Here is a 13,694-nt window from a genome sequence, read left to right on the forward strand (position 1 = left end):
TATGAGCAGTTTGAGAGTACCATCGGCTTTAAGCTCCCCAATCACCGGTCAGCTAAGAGACTTTGGAAGGTCTGCATTGAGCATCACACATTTTTCAGGTAAGCAGGACATAACTGGGTAGGGGCAGGGGCAGGGTCAAAATGAGGACAGATGAAACCAGGATTTTGATGGATCCAGAAAAGAGCCTTTTGTTGCCCAGACATCCCTGTTCACCTAGTATGCTTAGTCCTCTTTACCTTGAGAGATGGAAGAATCTACAGGGCAAATGCAAGTGTCCCTTATATATAACAGCCAGCTAAACCTGGGAATGGGGAGATCTGGTTCATTTCCATTGACCTTGGGTTCATTCCTTTTTCCCTATTTGGACCCTTAATTTCCTTCCTTCTAAATGAAAAGGCAAGACTGGATCCATGTTTAACAGACTCATTTGTCTGTAGAACACTGGGTAAAGGTGTATATTATACACCTTTACAAGTTGGTTCATAGGGGCTAAGGAGTATAGTGACCTTGGAAGAGTTGGAAGAATCAGAAAAATTCTGGGGTAAAACAAAAAATTTGACCTAGTTTCATTCTTTCAAGTTATATTTTTGGGTATTCACATAATTTCATGTTTAACATTTGAGAGAGGAAATCATTTTCTGGGAGCACCATTTTCCTCAAATGGGTTTAGTTAGGAAAAGCTGAGCTAAAGAATTCCACTAAACTTCCCTTCAGCTAAGAGGAATTAATTGTCTGTTGGGTGCTTGAAAGGCAAAATTTAGATAAGATATGAGCCTTCTTGTCCTCAGTTTCTTAGGATCTTGTAGATACAGGCACAGATAACTAGAATATAAAAAAGATATTGTTTTGCCTCCTTGTAACTCTGGGCTCTTCTTGTGACCCTTGTACCCTCCCAATCTTAACCCATGCCCCAAATGCAGGCTAGTATCTCCTGAGCCCCCACCCAAGGGCTTCCTGGTGATGGGCTCCAAGTTCCGCTACAGTGGGAGGACACAAGCACAGACCCGGCAGGCCAGTGCCCTCATTGACAGGCCTGCACCCTTCTTTGAGCGTTCCTCCAGCAAACGGTACACCATGTCCCGAAGCCTCGATGGAGGTATGCCCCAAATTTGGTAGGCACTTGGGCATCTGAATGAGGGGTGGGTGGTTAGTCAGTGATACCAGTTTAGCCCAAGAATGATCCCATTGATCCTCATTTTTGCATAAAACCCTCTCTTGCTTAAATCATATTGCCTTTTAGGGATGGAAATTTCTTTGGTCATCTGGGGGCCTCTGTTAAAAAGTACATGTCCCTGGGATAGGTTATCACATGATTGACACCTAAGGTCAAGACCCATCAAAGGTCTAATATTGATTTTTGAAGGGATCTAATGGTTCTAAGAGGCAAGAGTAAGAAAAGAGTACGTTTCTGGTATGGGCGACAGCCTGAACAGAAGCATGAAGGTAGAAGATGGAAATCTTTTTTATAACAATTAGGCTAATTTGGCTGCAGCATAGTATGTTACAGGGAGCAAGTATGACCAACTTGAAAAGATATAGGCTGGAACAATAGGGAGGGTAGAGTTGGACAGGAATGATGTGGATGGATATGAGGGAGATGGATGTAGTGACCAAAGAAAGGAGCTTTGGTGTAGGCTAGGGGATCTTGGGGCAGCTAGGTGATACAGTGGGTAGCTCTGGAGTGGGAGAACCTGGGTTCTGACTCAGACTCAAGCACTTACCAGCTGTGTGACTCTGGGCAAATCGTTCAACTGTTTCCTCATCTGTAAAATGAGCTGGAAAAGGAAATGGCAAACCTCTCCAGTATCTTTACCAAGAAAATCCCAAATGGGTCACAAAGAGTTGGATGAGACTGAAGCAACTGAACAACAACAGCAACAATAACAAAGGGGTTCTTGAGCTACCTCGGGTCATGGACCCCTTTGGCAATTTGGTGAAACCTATGACCCTCTCCCTTTTTCTTTTCATTTCATTTCTTCCTTCCTTCCTTCCTTCCTTCCTTCCTTCCTTCCTTCCTTCCTTCCTTCCTTCCTTCCTTCCTTCCTTCCTTCCTTCCTTCCTTCCTTCCTTCCTTCCTTCCTTCCTTCCTTCCTTCCTTCCTTCCTTCTTTTTTGTCTTTCTTTCTCTCTCTTCTCTCTCTCTCCCCTCCATCCCCTTGCTTCTTGTTACTATTTTGTCTACCTGGAGATTCAGCAGCTATTCACAGGCCTGTTGCCACTGTGTTCCCTCTGCTGATTGGCCTGGAAGCTCTGACCTGCTCCTTTTCTGAACTGGGCTGGTTCACCCTCCTCAGGGATCTGGTCCCCTCCCAGGCATCTCCATGCTGGGGGCTCACTATACTGGTGCCCAGAGGAGAGCGCACAAATGAATTTAGCTCTAGTGCAATTAGTCCTCCTAAGCTTAACCTCCAGCCTCAGCCCATCTACCCAGTGGTAGAGATTAAAGATGTAGGCTTGGGCCCCTTCTTAGAATAATGTTTAAAATGTATGGAATAAAAACGGTGGGATTTCAGAAGAAACTGATTTTATTGAAATACAATTATAAATTTAAAAAATCTTCAGAAAGTTCATGGATCTCAAGTAAAGAGCGCTGAGTCTAGAAAGTCTACAACTCAGAATCACGGGCATTCTGAGTGGAGCCAAGAGGCAATTAATTACTATGTCCTTCCAAAAAGCAGTGTTAAGGTTGAATTGATTACTATTCCTTGAGAAAGAGGCAGGAAGGGATGGCAGAGTAATTGATAAGATATCTGCCCTGGCTGGGATAAGATGACTCTACCTTGAGTTCAGAACTGAGTGGATTAATTGGGCGGGCAGTGGGGAGGGTCTCTTTAGGATGTGTTTAGTTCTCTTGTCTAGGAGCTTTAAGTGTACTTACCTTTTGCCCTGTTTGCACTTCTTTATCTCCCTGCCATTATCTTCCAGCAGAATTTTCTCGACCTGCCTCAGTCAGTGAGAATCATGATGTGGGGTCAGAAGCTGAGAAGTCTGAAGAAGACAGAGACTATGGTGGAAGGAGAAAGTCAGAGACAGAGGAAGGAGAGCTCCGGACCCCGACCAAGATTAAAGAGTTGAAGGTATGAGGCTTTCGAGCCCTTTTCTACCCCTGAATGCAAGAGAACCTTGGGCTTCCCTATGATACAAGTACCTGAAATACATACATAACCGGGTGTGTCTGGATGTCTCAGCTTTGGTTGTAGAGGCTGAGAGTCTTAGCTGCATATCTGGGATGTGATATATATGCAGCCCAAGCCCTGTCCTTTCTGTTTTCTCATGAAAAGCAAATGAACTGGTTCCCTGTCCTCCCCCAAAGTACATCTCTGCCTGTGGCTGGGCTCTGTATGTGACAGCAATATGTGATTGTACCTGTTCAAGGCTGAGCCCCTGAGATGGGAGAGGGGCTCTAAGTGTGCCTGGAGAAGTTCACGAAGCACATGAGCCCTCCTGGGCATATTCTGTGCGTGTCTGCACTTCCAGATATTAACATCCATTGCCCACACCTAACACAATGACATTTCTGCCAAGAAAACACTATTGGCTAAACCACTATATGTATGTGCTTACAAGAACTCCTACATGTGATATATTTTGAAAAAGTTGCTATTTTTTGTTCTGAACTTTAATTTCAGATTTAATAAATATATACAAATAAGAACTAAAACGTGAAATAAGCCCATGTAATTAGCACTATTTACATATTTCAGACTGTAAAGATTCAATTAATAATGGCAGCTTATAACCCTGAGCTGCCTTCACAGATTATATCACTATTGCCTGATACCCGTAGCTGGAAAATGAGGCCATACACCTGGGTTTGTCAATCCTGAGGAGGCTTTGCCTGGATCTGAGAGAGACTCTCCTACCCAACATGGGCACAGCCTTTCAGGGAAAATCTGTCTGCTGACCCTCCTCCAAATAGGGGCCTTTTCCCAAAGCCCCACAAGCTTGGCTGGTCGCTAAAAAGGAGGTGCCCTTTTGGGGCGCCATGAAGCCAGACTGTCAGGGCAGGAGCTCTTATAACCAAGCACATCCTAAGGATGTGGCCTCTCTGTGGCTGACCCAGGGAGGGGCTTGTGAGTGCCCACAGCCGGTCTGTTACTTTATAGGGAGACTCCACCTGCACACACATACATGCACCTGTTTTAGAGCACAGTGTATCCACAATATATGCTCACATGTGAAACAACCTACCCCTTTAAGCCCTCCTGCATGTCTATATAGACATAGCATTCATAAGTAAGCTGACCCACTTACTCCCTCCACCCAATGATATTGTGGGTAGCCCCAACTAATGTTCTTTTGGGATCGGGTTCCCTCCCCTCCCTATCTTCCCTCCTTGCCTGACCTGATTCTCCATGTGAATAATGTAATCCCACTACTGACCCTGCTGGTTCCTCCCTCACCATGTACTGCTAGCCGGAGCAGGAAACCACGCCGAGGCACAAGCAGGAGGTACTGACTGCATCATTTCCCCTTCTCCTTCTGGTCCATTATTTGCCACCCACCATCTGCCATGTGCCATTCTGCCTTCATCTCAGGTCCATGCCCTCTCATTTCAGGACATCTCCTATGCCATCACTGGTCCTCATCTTCTTTGTCCTTAAGTTGGGGAGGTCATTCATATTCCTGGGAAATGGGCCCATTGCTGTGCTGCCTGCCTTCTTTCTGCATATTACTCATAAAATTACCCCCTTCTTCCTTCTTTTTCCTTTATCTTACCCATTTCTTCCTCTCCCTTCTTTTCTTTTTTCCTCTTCATTTCTCTTATTTTCTTCTTCTCTTTTCATCTTCCTTTTTTCTTCCTTCATTTTCTCTTCTTCTTCCTCTTTCTATTGATTCTTTTCCTCCAACCAAAATTAGCTCCTTTCTTGCTTGTCATCCAAATCCAGTCCCTTCTTAATATGTTCATTGCCAAAATAGGTTTGTCTTTTGGCTGTCTTGGAAAAGGTTAAATTTGAGGTTACTAGTTGGGGAGGGAATATAATCCTCATTCTCCTGCAGAGGCCTCAGATACTCAGCTGGCTACCATAACCCTAGTGGACATTACCCTGCCTGCTATAGGAATCCTGTCCCATGGTAGAAGGAGGAGATAGGAGATATTGAGAGAAGTATGACCAAAGCATTTGATTTTCCAAGTCTTCCCAAGGATTTATCCTCATTGGGGAATGCTAACTCTGGAATTGAGGCAGTAGGCTCACTGCAAAAAGACAGAAGCAATGAGGCAGGTCATATTTACTTTTGGGGAACCCACTTTTTCCCTTCTACTTCTAGTACTTGAAGAATCAATGTTAATAGATTGTGGTCTGAACTTGGAGTTAGAATATCTATGTTTGACTTTCATTTCTATCACTTAATTCACTATGTGACTGGTCAAGTCACTTTACTTCTGATACTGTTTTTTCATCTGTAAATTGGAAATGATGATAATAATAGTAATAAGAATTCTCACACTAGATAAAATTCAGTAATGTATATAAAGCACTTTTTTAAAAAAATTATGAAGTGCCACCTAAATGTAGACTAATTACTGTTGGTAGGCTATTTCCATGGCTCCAGAGAGTAACTCTAGAGGCTTCTAGCTGTATTTTCAGGCCAGCTCCCTAGGTCTGTGATCTTGTGATTGCTTCTCAAAGGAATCTGCTGACTTTCCTTTTTTCTTTTTTGGATAAGTGGAATGGGATTGTGATGAATTGAGCATTTTTAAATAGCCTCATAGATGAGACCTCCTGAGGATATGGAAAGTAAATGTAAATTGCTGCCCTTCCCCTTGTTCTACTCCATAGCAGACAGGTGACTCCTAGCCTCATTGAAGTCAGCTTGTGGTCAGAAGCCTTGCCACTTTGTTCCCCTAACTAGTGGTCTCATACCACGATGCTAGAGCTAATGTCCCCTACTTCTGACATCTCCGTTTAAAAGACCCTTAAAAGCACTTGTTATGGACAAGGTACAGAGGATGCATATTTGAAAAATGGCTTAGAGCATTTCCTCAAGGAGATTACAATCTAATAAGATGCTTATACAAGTCTCTGTTATAGGGTAAAATGTGATCAAGGTAAAGCATAATTACAGAAAATTCCTTTTTGGTTCATAGAGGAAACAGCATCTGAGCTGAAACTTGATGGAAAGGAAGATTAGTTCACTAAGTAGGGATGGAAATAGATAATATTCCAAGAATGGAGAACAGTTTACATGAATCCTTCCCTGTCTCCTCCCCACTCATACCCAGAGAGCATGCATATCTAAGGGGATAGGAAGAGAAACTTGCAGCTTCTGACTTTTCTAGTCCTCCAGTCCCTTATTCCTTGTTTTTGTAATGAAAAACTATTGTAATTCAGAGATGCTTTCCTTTTCTAACTCACTTGCTTTCTCCATCCCAAGTTCTTAGATAAACCAGAGGACGTACTACTGAAACATCAGGCCAGCATCAATGAACTCAAGAGGACACTGAAGGAGCCCAATAGCAAATTGATCCATAGGGATCGTGACTGGGAACGTGAACGGAGGCTTCCTTCCTCCCCAGCCTCATCCTCTCCCAAGCATGAAGAAGGAACCCCTAAAGGGACCCCTGAGAAAGCTAATGAGGTGGGTGCTGTGGCCTTGGGCTCCATAAAGAAAGATGGGCTGTGGGAATTGGGATTTTACTTACCCATAATGGCCATTTTTGGTGGAAGAAAAGGATGGAGCCAGGGACCATAGTGTCATTTACTCGATGTTAGAACATGAGATGTTGGAGTTGGGGTGGGGGAGAGTTGTTGAAGCCTGAAAAAAGGAATATTAGGGCCAAGAAAAAGAAGAATGTGTTCTCTACTATTCAGCATTCTATTGGCAAGGAAACTCTTTTTAACTAACATATCCAATAAATTCTAATGCTTATTGTTTTTTAAAAAATTAATGACAAAAATAGCCAGTAAGAATGTACTACATGTCTATAAGGTGAGATGTTATCTATATAAACTAATTCTTCAGAGCACAGGTGTAAATTTGCCTATGAAAAAGAATTTTATATTCCATTCTTATAATTCTAAGGTAGTGTTCTAAGTACTTTCTATAATAAATTGTGAAAAATATTTACCTATATTTGTTATACAAAAGACATTTTCTCCCTAAAATCTAGCAGGATTATCAAGTACTGTTGTTTAACTATTGTTGACATTCAGTAATCATAAATAACAGCTTACATTTGTGCAGCTCTTTCTAGCCATCGTCACAACAGTTCTTGGAAGTAGATAGTACAAATATTTTTATACTCGTTTTAAAATTGAAGCTCAGATGAAGGGACTTGGCTAATGTCAACTAATAAATCTTGTAACCTTGAATCTTAGTTTTCCAATTCCATGTCCAAAGGACATGATATTTTAAATTCCTTTGTGATATTTCAAAGCTCATGAATTTCTCTTACACATGAAGATTTCTAAATAACTAAAAGAAGATTAAATTATGCTGTATCTAGATATAGTGTGAAGTTACTATATCTGTTTTAATTCCTTAAAGATTATTGATCTGCATATGGGATATGTGGTATTTCTGTATTACTCAGAATTTTAAATTAACTCAGCATTCCCCATCCTTAGCAGAATACTGGACTAGAAATTAGAATACCTGAGATTGAGTTCCACCTGTAACACTTCTTATCAGTCTGACCTTGGGAAAGACTCTTCCTCTCTCTACGACTTGATTTCCCCATTTGTAAGATGGTAGCAGTTTGGACAACCTACTTTACAGGGTGGTTGTGAGAAAATTTGTAAAACTGTAAAGAACTAGAGAAATGTGAGTTAGTATTAATATATCAGATTACAGAGTTTGCGGTCTTTATTTGAACATCAGGAAGTAAGATTTCTTATAAGCTGAAGGTAATATCAAAACTCTATGACAAGTGACTTGAAATGTCCTTATGTATTCCCAACCCTAGAGGTAATGTTTCGGTCCAGCATTGCCAGAGCCCTTCTAAGCCGTGCTTGGTATCTCTGTCAGAGACGGGCTTTTTGAACAAAGGGACTGACTGGGTGATGGTATGGGAGTTAATTCTGTGAAAGCACTCATGATTAATTTAAATGGAAGTCTGTTCCTAAAGGTGTGAATGGCACACTGGCAGCTGGACTGGTTGTCACATCTGTGTTTACCCTGCTTTCAGTGACAGTTGTTTCAGTCATCTGTGATGCTGTGTTCTTGGTGCTGGAGCAGGGCTTGGCTCTGGCTCCACCCTTGAGATAGCCTGTCAGCAGCCCTGTCCCTTAAGGGATCGGGAGAGTGGGGCTGAGGCTGTGATGATACCAGCCAGACTCCGGGAGCAGCTTGGATATGTATGATAATCCTGGAGCAAGGGGAGAAGGATGACCTCAGCCTTGGCCATCCCCTGAGAGCCAATACCCTTGAGAAGAAGGGAGGAAATCTGCTTCCTTACCCTCAATGAGGGGTGGAGGGGAGTACCTGAGAGGTGTGTAAGTTGCTAAAGGTGGTGTTTGGGGGAAGGAAAGGACTGTAACGAGTCACAGGGAGGAAGCATCTCAGATGGCAGTGGGCAGAGCCTGCAGAGTGGATCCAGGGGCACTGCTAGCATTTGAATTGAGGAAATAAGAGGGTGAGTTTATAAAGAATGTGTCCTGAGATTTTAAGAGCCTGAATCCTACCCACAATTATGATCTTATGGTTCCCAACTCCTGTGGTCCATGAAGGAAGGATAGCAAATCAAAATGGAAGGAGCTGGGTGCATTCCCTGAACTCAAATAATGGCATTTTCACTGAACTGTGCCATAATTCCAGTTTTGTTCCCACCAAGGAAAGTTATTTGAAAGAGGCCTGAATCTATCCTTTTTCTAATACTTAAACAAGAATAAAGCTGGCTGGAATATCCATGTAACACTTTTGATCCTGGGATCATCCTAACAGGTATCAGACACAGACCTTGGGACATAAGGGTTTCTATTCCAGCTAACCTAATCCTATGGATCACTTCTAGAAATAAACTAGGAGCTCTGACTTCCTCCCTCCAAAGCTCCGTACTGCTCAGTCTTTTCCGGGTACATCTAAAGAAGCTGTATGATAAAGAATGACAGAGAAGTAGTGTGATAGAATGCTGGACTTGGAGTCAGCAAAGAGTTGGGTTCAGTGAATCTGCCTTCAACACTAGCTGTGGTGACAGTGAACAAGTCATTTAACTCCAGTTCCTCATCTATAAAATGGGTATAATAGTAGTATCTACCTCCCAGGAATGATGTGAGAATAAACTCTAAGATATGGAGAGCATGTTTGTATTATATATGTATATGTATTGTGTGTATGTATATATAGATATTATTCTACCTCTCTGAACCTAAGTTTCTTCATTTGTAAAGTGAATATAATAATACCTACATGGTTCCTACTTCACAAGGTGTTAAATGAGATAAAGATTCAAAATATTTAGCTTGTGAACCTTAAAGTGTTGTATAAATGTTAGCCATGAATATTCTTCCCTGGCACTTCCAAACCAGATGCTTTATACTGCTGGGTTTGAACCAGGGCCATGTGAGGAAGGCTGAGTGTTCATGGAACGTATGTCCGTCTTTCTTTCTCTCTGTCTCTCCCTCTCATCTCTCCTTCCCCCTTCCCTTTCCCTATGCCCCTGCTCTCCCTCTGCCTGGGCCCTGGACCTTCCTCCCCTGCAGAGCCAGAGAACAGAGGACGCCTCCCAGCTGGAGCCGGGAATTGCCTTAGCCCTGGAGTCATTCATCCAGAAAAGTCTTGCGTCTTCTCCTGAGGTTACTGTCCATCCTCTGTCCCCTGGGGACTCATCTGTCCCCTTCTCAGGCGTGATGGGTGGGGGGAGGTGCCTTAGCCATGGACCAGAGGGGACGGAGAAGGCCTCCAGCCTCCAGAAAGGGCAGCCCCAATGTCCCCTTCCTTAGAGAGCAGATTGTCTCCTGGGAAGGGTCGAGGAAATAGACAATCTTTCTTTCCCAGTGTCTGGTCAAACAGGCAGAATTTGCGGAAAGCTGAATTCTGTGTTGACTGAGGGCGTCAGGGTCTCCCCAGAGACTTGTCTTTAGATGGTTCCAGGAAGCTCCTAGTTTGGCCCCTTCCTTCCTCCTCTGGCTCCTTTAGGGCCTGTCGGATTCCCTGCTAGAACAGAGCCCTCCCCCGCCATCCCCCTACCGAGTCAGGTAGGGAACCTGTTGGGTTCTGTGTCTGAGGTCAAGGATGGCTAGAAGGCCTGGCTGTCCCCTTCCTCCTTCTTTGCTGTCTAAGACTCATCCCTGGGCTTGGCTCCAGGGCTCCCCAGAGGATGACATTCTCCCAACGGAATGAAGAGCAGCGAGGTGCTTCCTTAGAGGCTCTGTAAGCAGCCTAGTGCCCGAAGCCTGCACCAGGGAGCGGTGGGGGGCAGCTTTGAGAGCCCTGGCCTTTGTCAGGAACAGGCAAGCAGTGCCCTCCTCCCCCACCCCCAGCAGACAAAAGGAGGGTCTCTCCCCCAGAGAAATCCCCGAGAAGCAGGGAGTCCGGCGCGGACTAGTCTGGCACAGATCATCCGTTCTCCTTGCGTCCCAGGGGTGTCTTCCCTTTGTTGCCTTCAGGATTTTGATTGATCCTAATCCATTTTCTAGTTAGTTTCTTTCATTCTTCCTTCTGACTGGTCTATCTAGCGCAGAGAAGAGATGACTGAGGGGAGATATGTTCCTTCCTTCAAAGGGCTGTGTGTCATGTGGAGAAGGGATTAGACTTCTGTTTTACTCGGCCCTGCAGGAAGAATTAAGAGTAATGGAGGAGAATTGTGCTTTTAAGCGCCATTTAAGAAAAATGTTTCTAACACTGAAAACCAATGTGGGGCAGCTCAGTGTTGTGGTGCATAGAGCACTGGACCTGGAGTCGGGAGGACTGAGTTCAAATTTGGCCTCAGACACTTAATTAGGTGTGTGACCTTGAGCAGGTCACTTCTGATCTCCCTTCCCCCCCCACCAAAAAAAAGAACTGATGGCGTCAGTAGTTAAAATGGGGAAGTAGTGAATTCTCTTTCCCTAGAGGTCTTCATGTACAAGTAGGAAGACCACTTTTGAGAGATTTTATGAATAGCATTCCTACTTAGATAGTAGATATTTTTGAGCTAGGAGGAATCTTGGAACAATTGAAACAAGTTAAACGAGAAATTAAATGGCTCATCCATACAGCTAATAAGGATGTGAGTCAGGACCTGAACTCAGATTTTTTTGACTCCAAGTCCAGTGCTCTTCCTCCTTTGCATTTGCTTCCATTGATCTCTGGATCAAAGATCTCCATCTGTTCTCTGAGTCTGCCCTGGGAAGAGCCCAGGAGGGCCTTAGTGAATCTTCTGTATAAAGGGGGTTATTTCCTTAGCAAGCTTATGGATCCAAACCATAGATTCTTCCCTGGTCAAGGGCAGCATGTTCCACATGTCCATGCTCTCTTGCTGCTTGAGTACTGACTGGGACTCATCTGTCTGCAGTGCAATTCCCTTCTCTCATCAGCGTTCCTCCCCTCTAGGGCATGCTGTTAAAACCCGGTCCCTAGCCACTGTGACAGTTTCGGTGCTATAGGAATCAAGGGCAGCTTACAGCAGAGTGAGAAGGGGTTGGAGAATGGGACCATCTCTTGGGCCCTCATGTTGCCAGGGTGAAGCTGACTGAGATGCAAGCATTTCTGCCTAAATTCCCCTGGATACACTTTGCCACCCCACAGCAGGGCCCTTCCTTTCTTCTTCTTTACCGGAGTAGATTTGTGAGTCTGCACAGTTTCTCCCCAAGGATGGGGAGCCCAGTAGCACCTTGTCCAGAACAAATTTCTCAGTTCATCATGGTTTCCAGCTGTGTTCCTTTGGGGAACTTTCTAATCCCCTTATTCAAGGGGTCTTATGAAAATGACTGATAATAGAGTAGGATGCAGGGCAGCTAGGTGGTACAGAGACAGAGTACCAGGCCGAGAGTCAGAATGTCTCATCTTGAGTTCAAGTCTGGCTTCAGATGCTTACTGGCTGTGTGATCCTGGGCAAGTCGCTTAACTCTGTTTGCCTCAGTTTCCTCATCTGTAAAACTTGCTAGAGAAGGAAATAGCAAACCAGGCCAGTATCTCTGCCAACATCACCCCAAATGGGTCACACAGAGTTGGACATGACTAAAAAATCATTTAACAACAAGCCTAGGATTCCTTTCTCCCAACTTGACTTTTAACTTGTGCTTTAATGCTGATCTTCCAGCTACTTCACTAACTTATTCTACCATTTTTCCTAGGGTTTATCTTACCAGGATATGTGTGTCATGATAAGGAATCCAAGTCCTTACTAAATTCACCGCCTTCTTATTCCTGTCTTTGTCCCAGGGAAAACCTCCAAACCACGGGGAATCAATTCTCCTTGGGGCATGGAGACCATCCTCCCCTAGGTTAGGGCTTCTCCTTTTTCTGTGGCTAGGTAATTACTTGGCTTGGGATGTGTCATTAGCTCTGACATTTTCATTCTGTTTGTAGGTAGCTTCCCTCAGGGGTATACCACTAGTGGGTGGGCCCATTGAGCCTGATCTGAGATATCTGCTGATAAGGCTGGTGAGAGACCCCACCAGTGACTGCATAAAAAAGACTTCTTTTTTGGCTTCAGAAGATACTGACATTCCTCTAGATAAATGCTCTCCCTTGATCCTAGGGAGTGGCTGATCTTGCATATGGGCTACTCAGGCTGGGTAGTGTCATCTCAGAGAGTGAGGGGTACATATAATCTAGAACTTAATTTCAGTTTTTTACCCTTTCTGCAGGGCTATGTTTAAGCTCTTTTGAAAATCAAGCTTTTCAGTAAGGATGATATTGTTTTAAAAATACCGTTCCCTCTTCAGATGCATCTGTACTGTATCCTTGACAGCTTGAAGATTCAAACTAAGAGCCACCTGGTGAGAAAAGAGGCACTTTGGTCTGCTGTAGGAGGGCATGCCTATTCTTCCTCCTGTTGGAGAGACCAAGTTGGAGGCTCTGCCACATCCTTCCCTTTGCTTCACACACACGGCATCTAATAGGTCCCTTTCCTCCTAATAGAGCAGGTGTGACTTAGGTGCTTTGGGACAGGTAGGAGATTAGAGGCAAGAGCAAGCCAAGTTCTCCCAAGGAAAAAGGTAAAGAGAGAAAGTAAACCAAGACTCAAACCAAGTGAGAGTTAAGGTTTTAGATTAAGGATGAGAACAATCTGATTCATCAAAAAGCTGCCGTCTTTGAGCTAGCTTTCCTCAGAATCTAGTTGTGTCTGGACGACTAGCTATGTCAGTCCACAAAGGTGTATTGTGGTGACAATTAGAACTATTTCTCATTATAATTCTCATGCTAACTTTCTTTGGGACCTGGACATCTCAGTACTTCTCAGAGTAACAAAGACGGGGCAGCCAGATGAGAGGTGAGGAAAGCAGTGGTCCTGGAGTCAGACAGACTGACTTCAACTCTAGAACTTACTTGCTGTGGGACCTTGGTTGGGCAAGTCACTTCTCCTCCGTTTCCTCATCTGTAAAACTGGAATAATAATAGCATCTACTTTCCAGGGTTATAGTGAGTAGAGATTATATTTGTAAAGCATCATGCCTGGAACCAATTAGGTGTTATGTAAATGTTAACTATTAATATAGTTGTTATTATTATTGAAGAACCCCTTAAGCCCAAGAATCAGGAGTCCTGGTTCTGCCCTAAAAAGCTATACCACTTTAAGAAAATTACTTGTCCTTTCTGAACCATGCG

General features: G+C 43.8%; 1 protein-coding gene across 20 annotated transcripts in view; it reads left to right on the forward strand.

Annotated features, from left to right (window-relative positions):
• The window catches only part of EPB41L1 (erythrocyte membrane protein band 4.1 like 1), a 99,312-nt gene that overhangs the window by 65,462 nt on the left and 20,156 nt on the right, over positions 1 to 13,694 (forward strand). For 6 of the 20 annotated variants that reach the window (XM_074292548.1, XM_074292539.1, XM_074292544.1 and 3 more), the window contains 5 exons: positions 1 to 98; positions 921 to 1,096; positions 2,925 to 3,076; positions 4,416 to 4,451; positions 6,378 to 6,581. In XM_074292548.1, coding sequence (XP_074148649.1) covers positions 1 to 98; positions 921 to 1,096; positions 2,925 to 3,076; positions 4,416 to 4,451; positions 6,378 to 6,581 — 666 coding nt within the window. The remainder of the gene's footprint in view (positions 99 to 920; positions 1,097 to 2,924; positions 3,077 to 4,415; positions 4,452 to 6,377; positions 6,582 to 13,694) is intronic. The other 14 variants (XM_074292542.1, XM_074292547.1, XM_074292557.1 and 11 more) reach the window with 3 other exon arrangements.

The sequence above is a fragment of the Sminthopsis crassicaudata genome, chromosome 2 (assembly GCF_048593235.1).
Source record: "Sminthopsis crassicaudata isolate SCR6 chromosome 2, ASM4859323v1, whole genome shotgun sequence".
Lineage (NCBI taxonomy): Eukaryota > Metazoa > Chordata > Mammalia > Dasyuromorphia > Dasyuridae > Sminthopsis > Sminthopsis crassicaudata.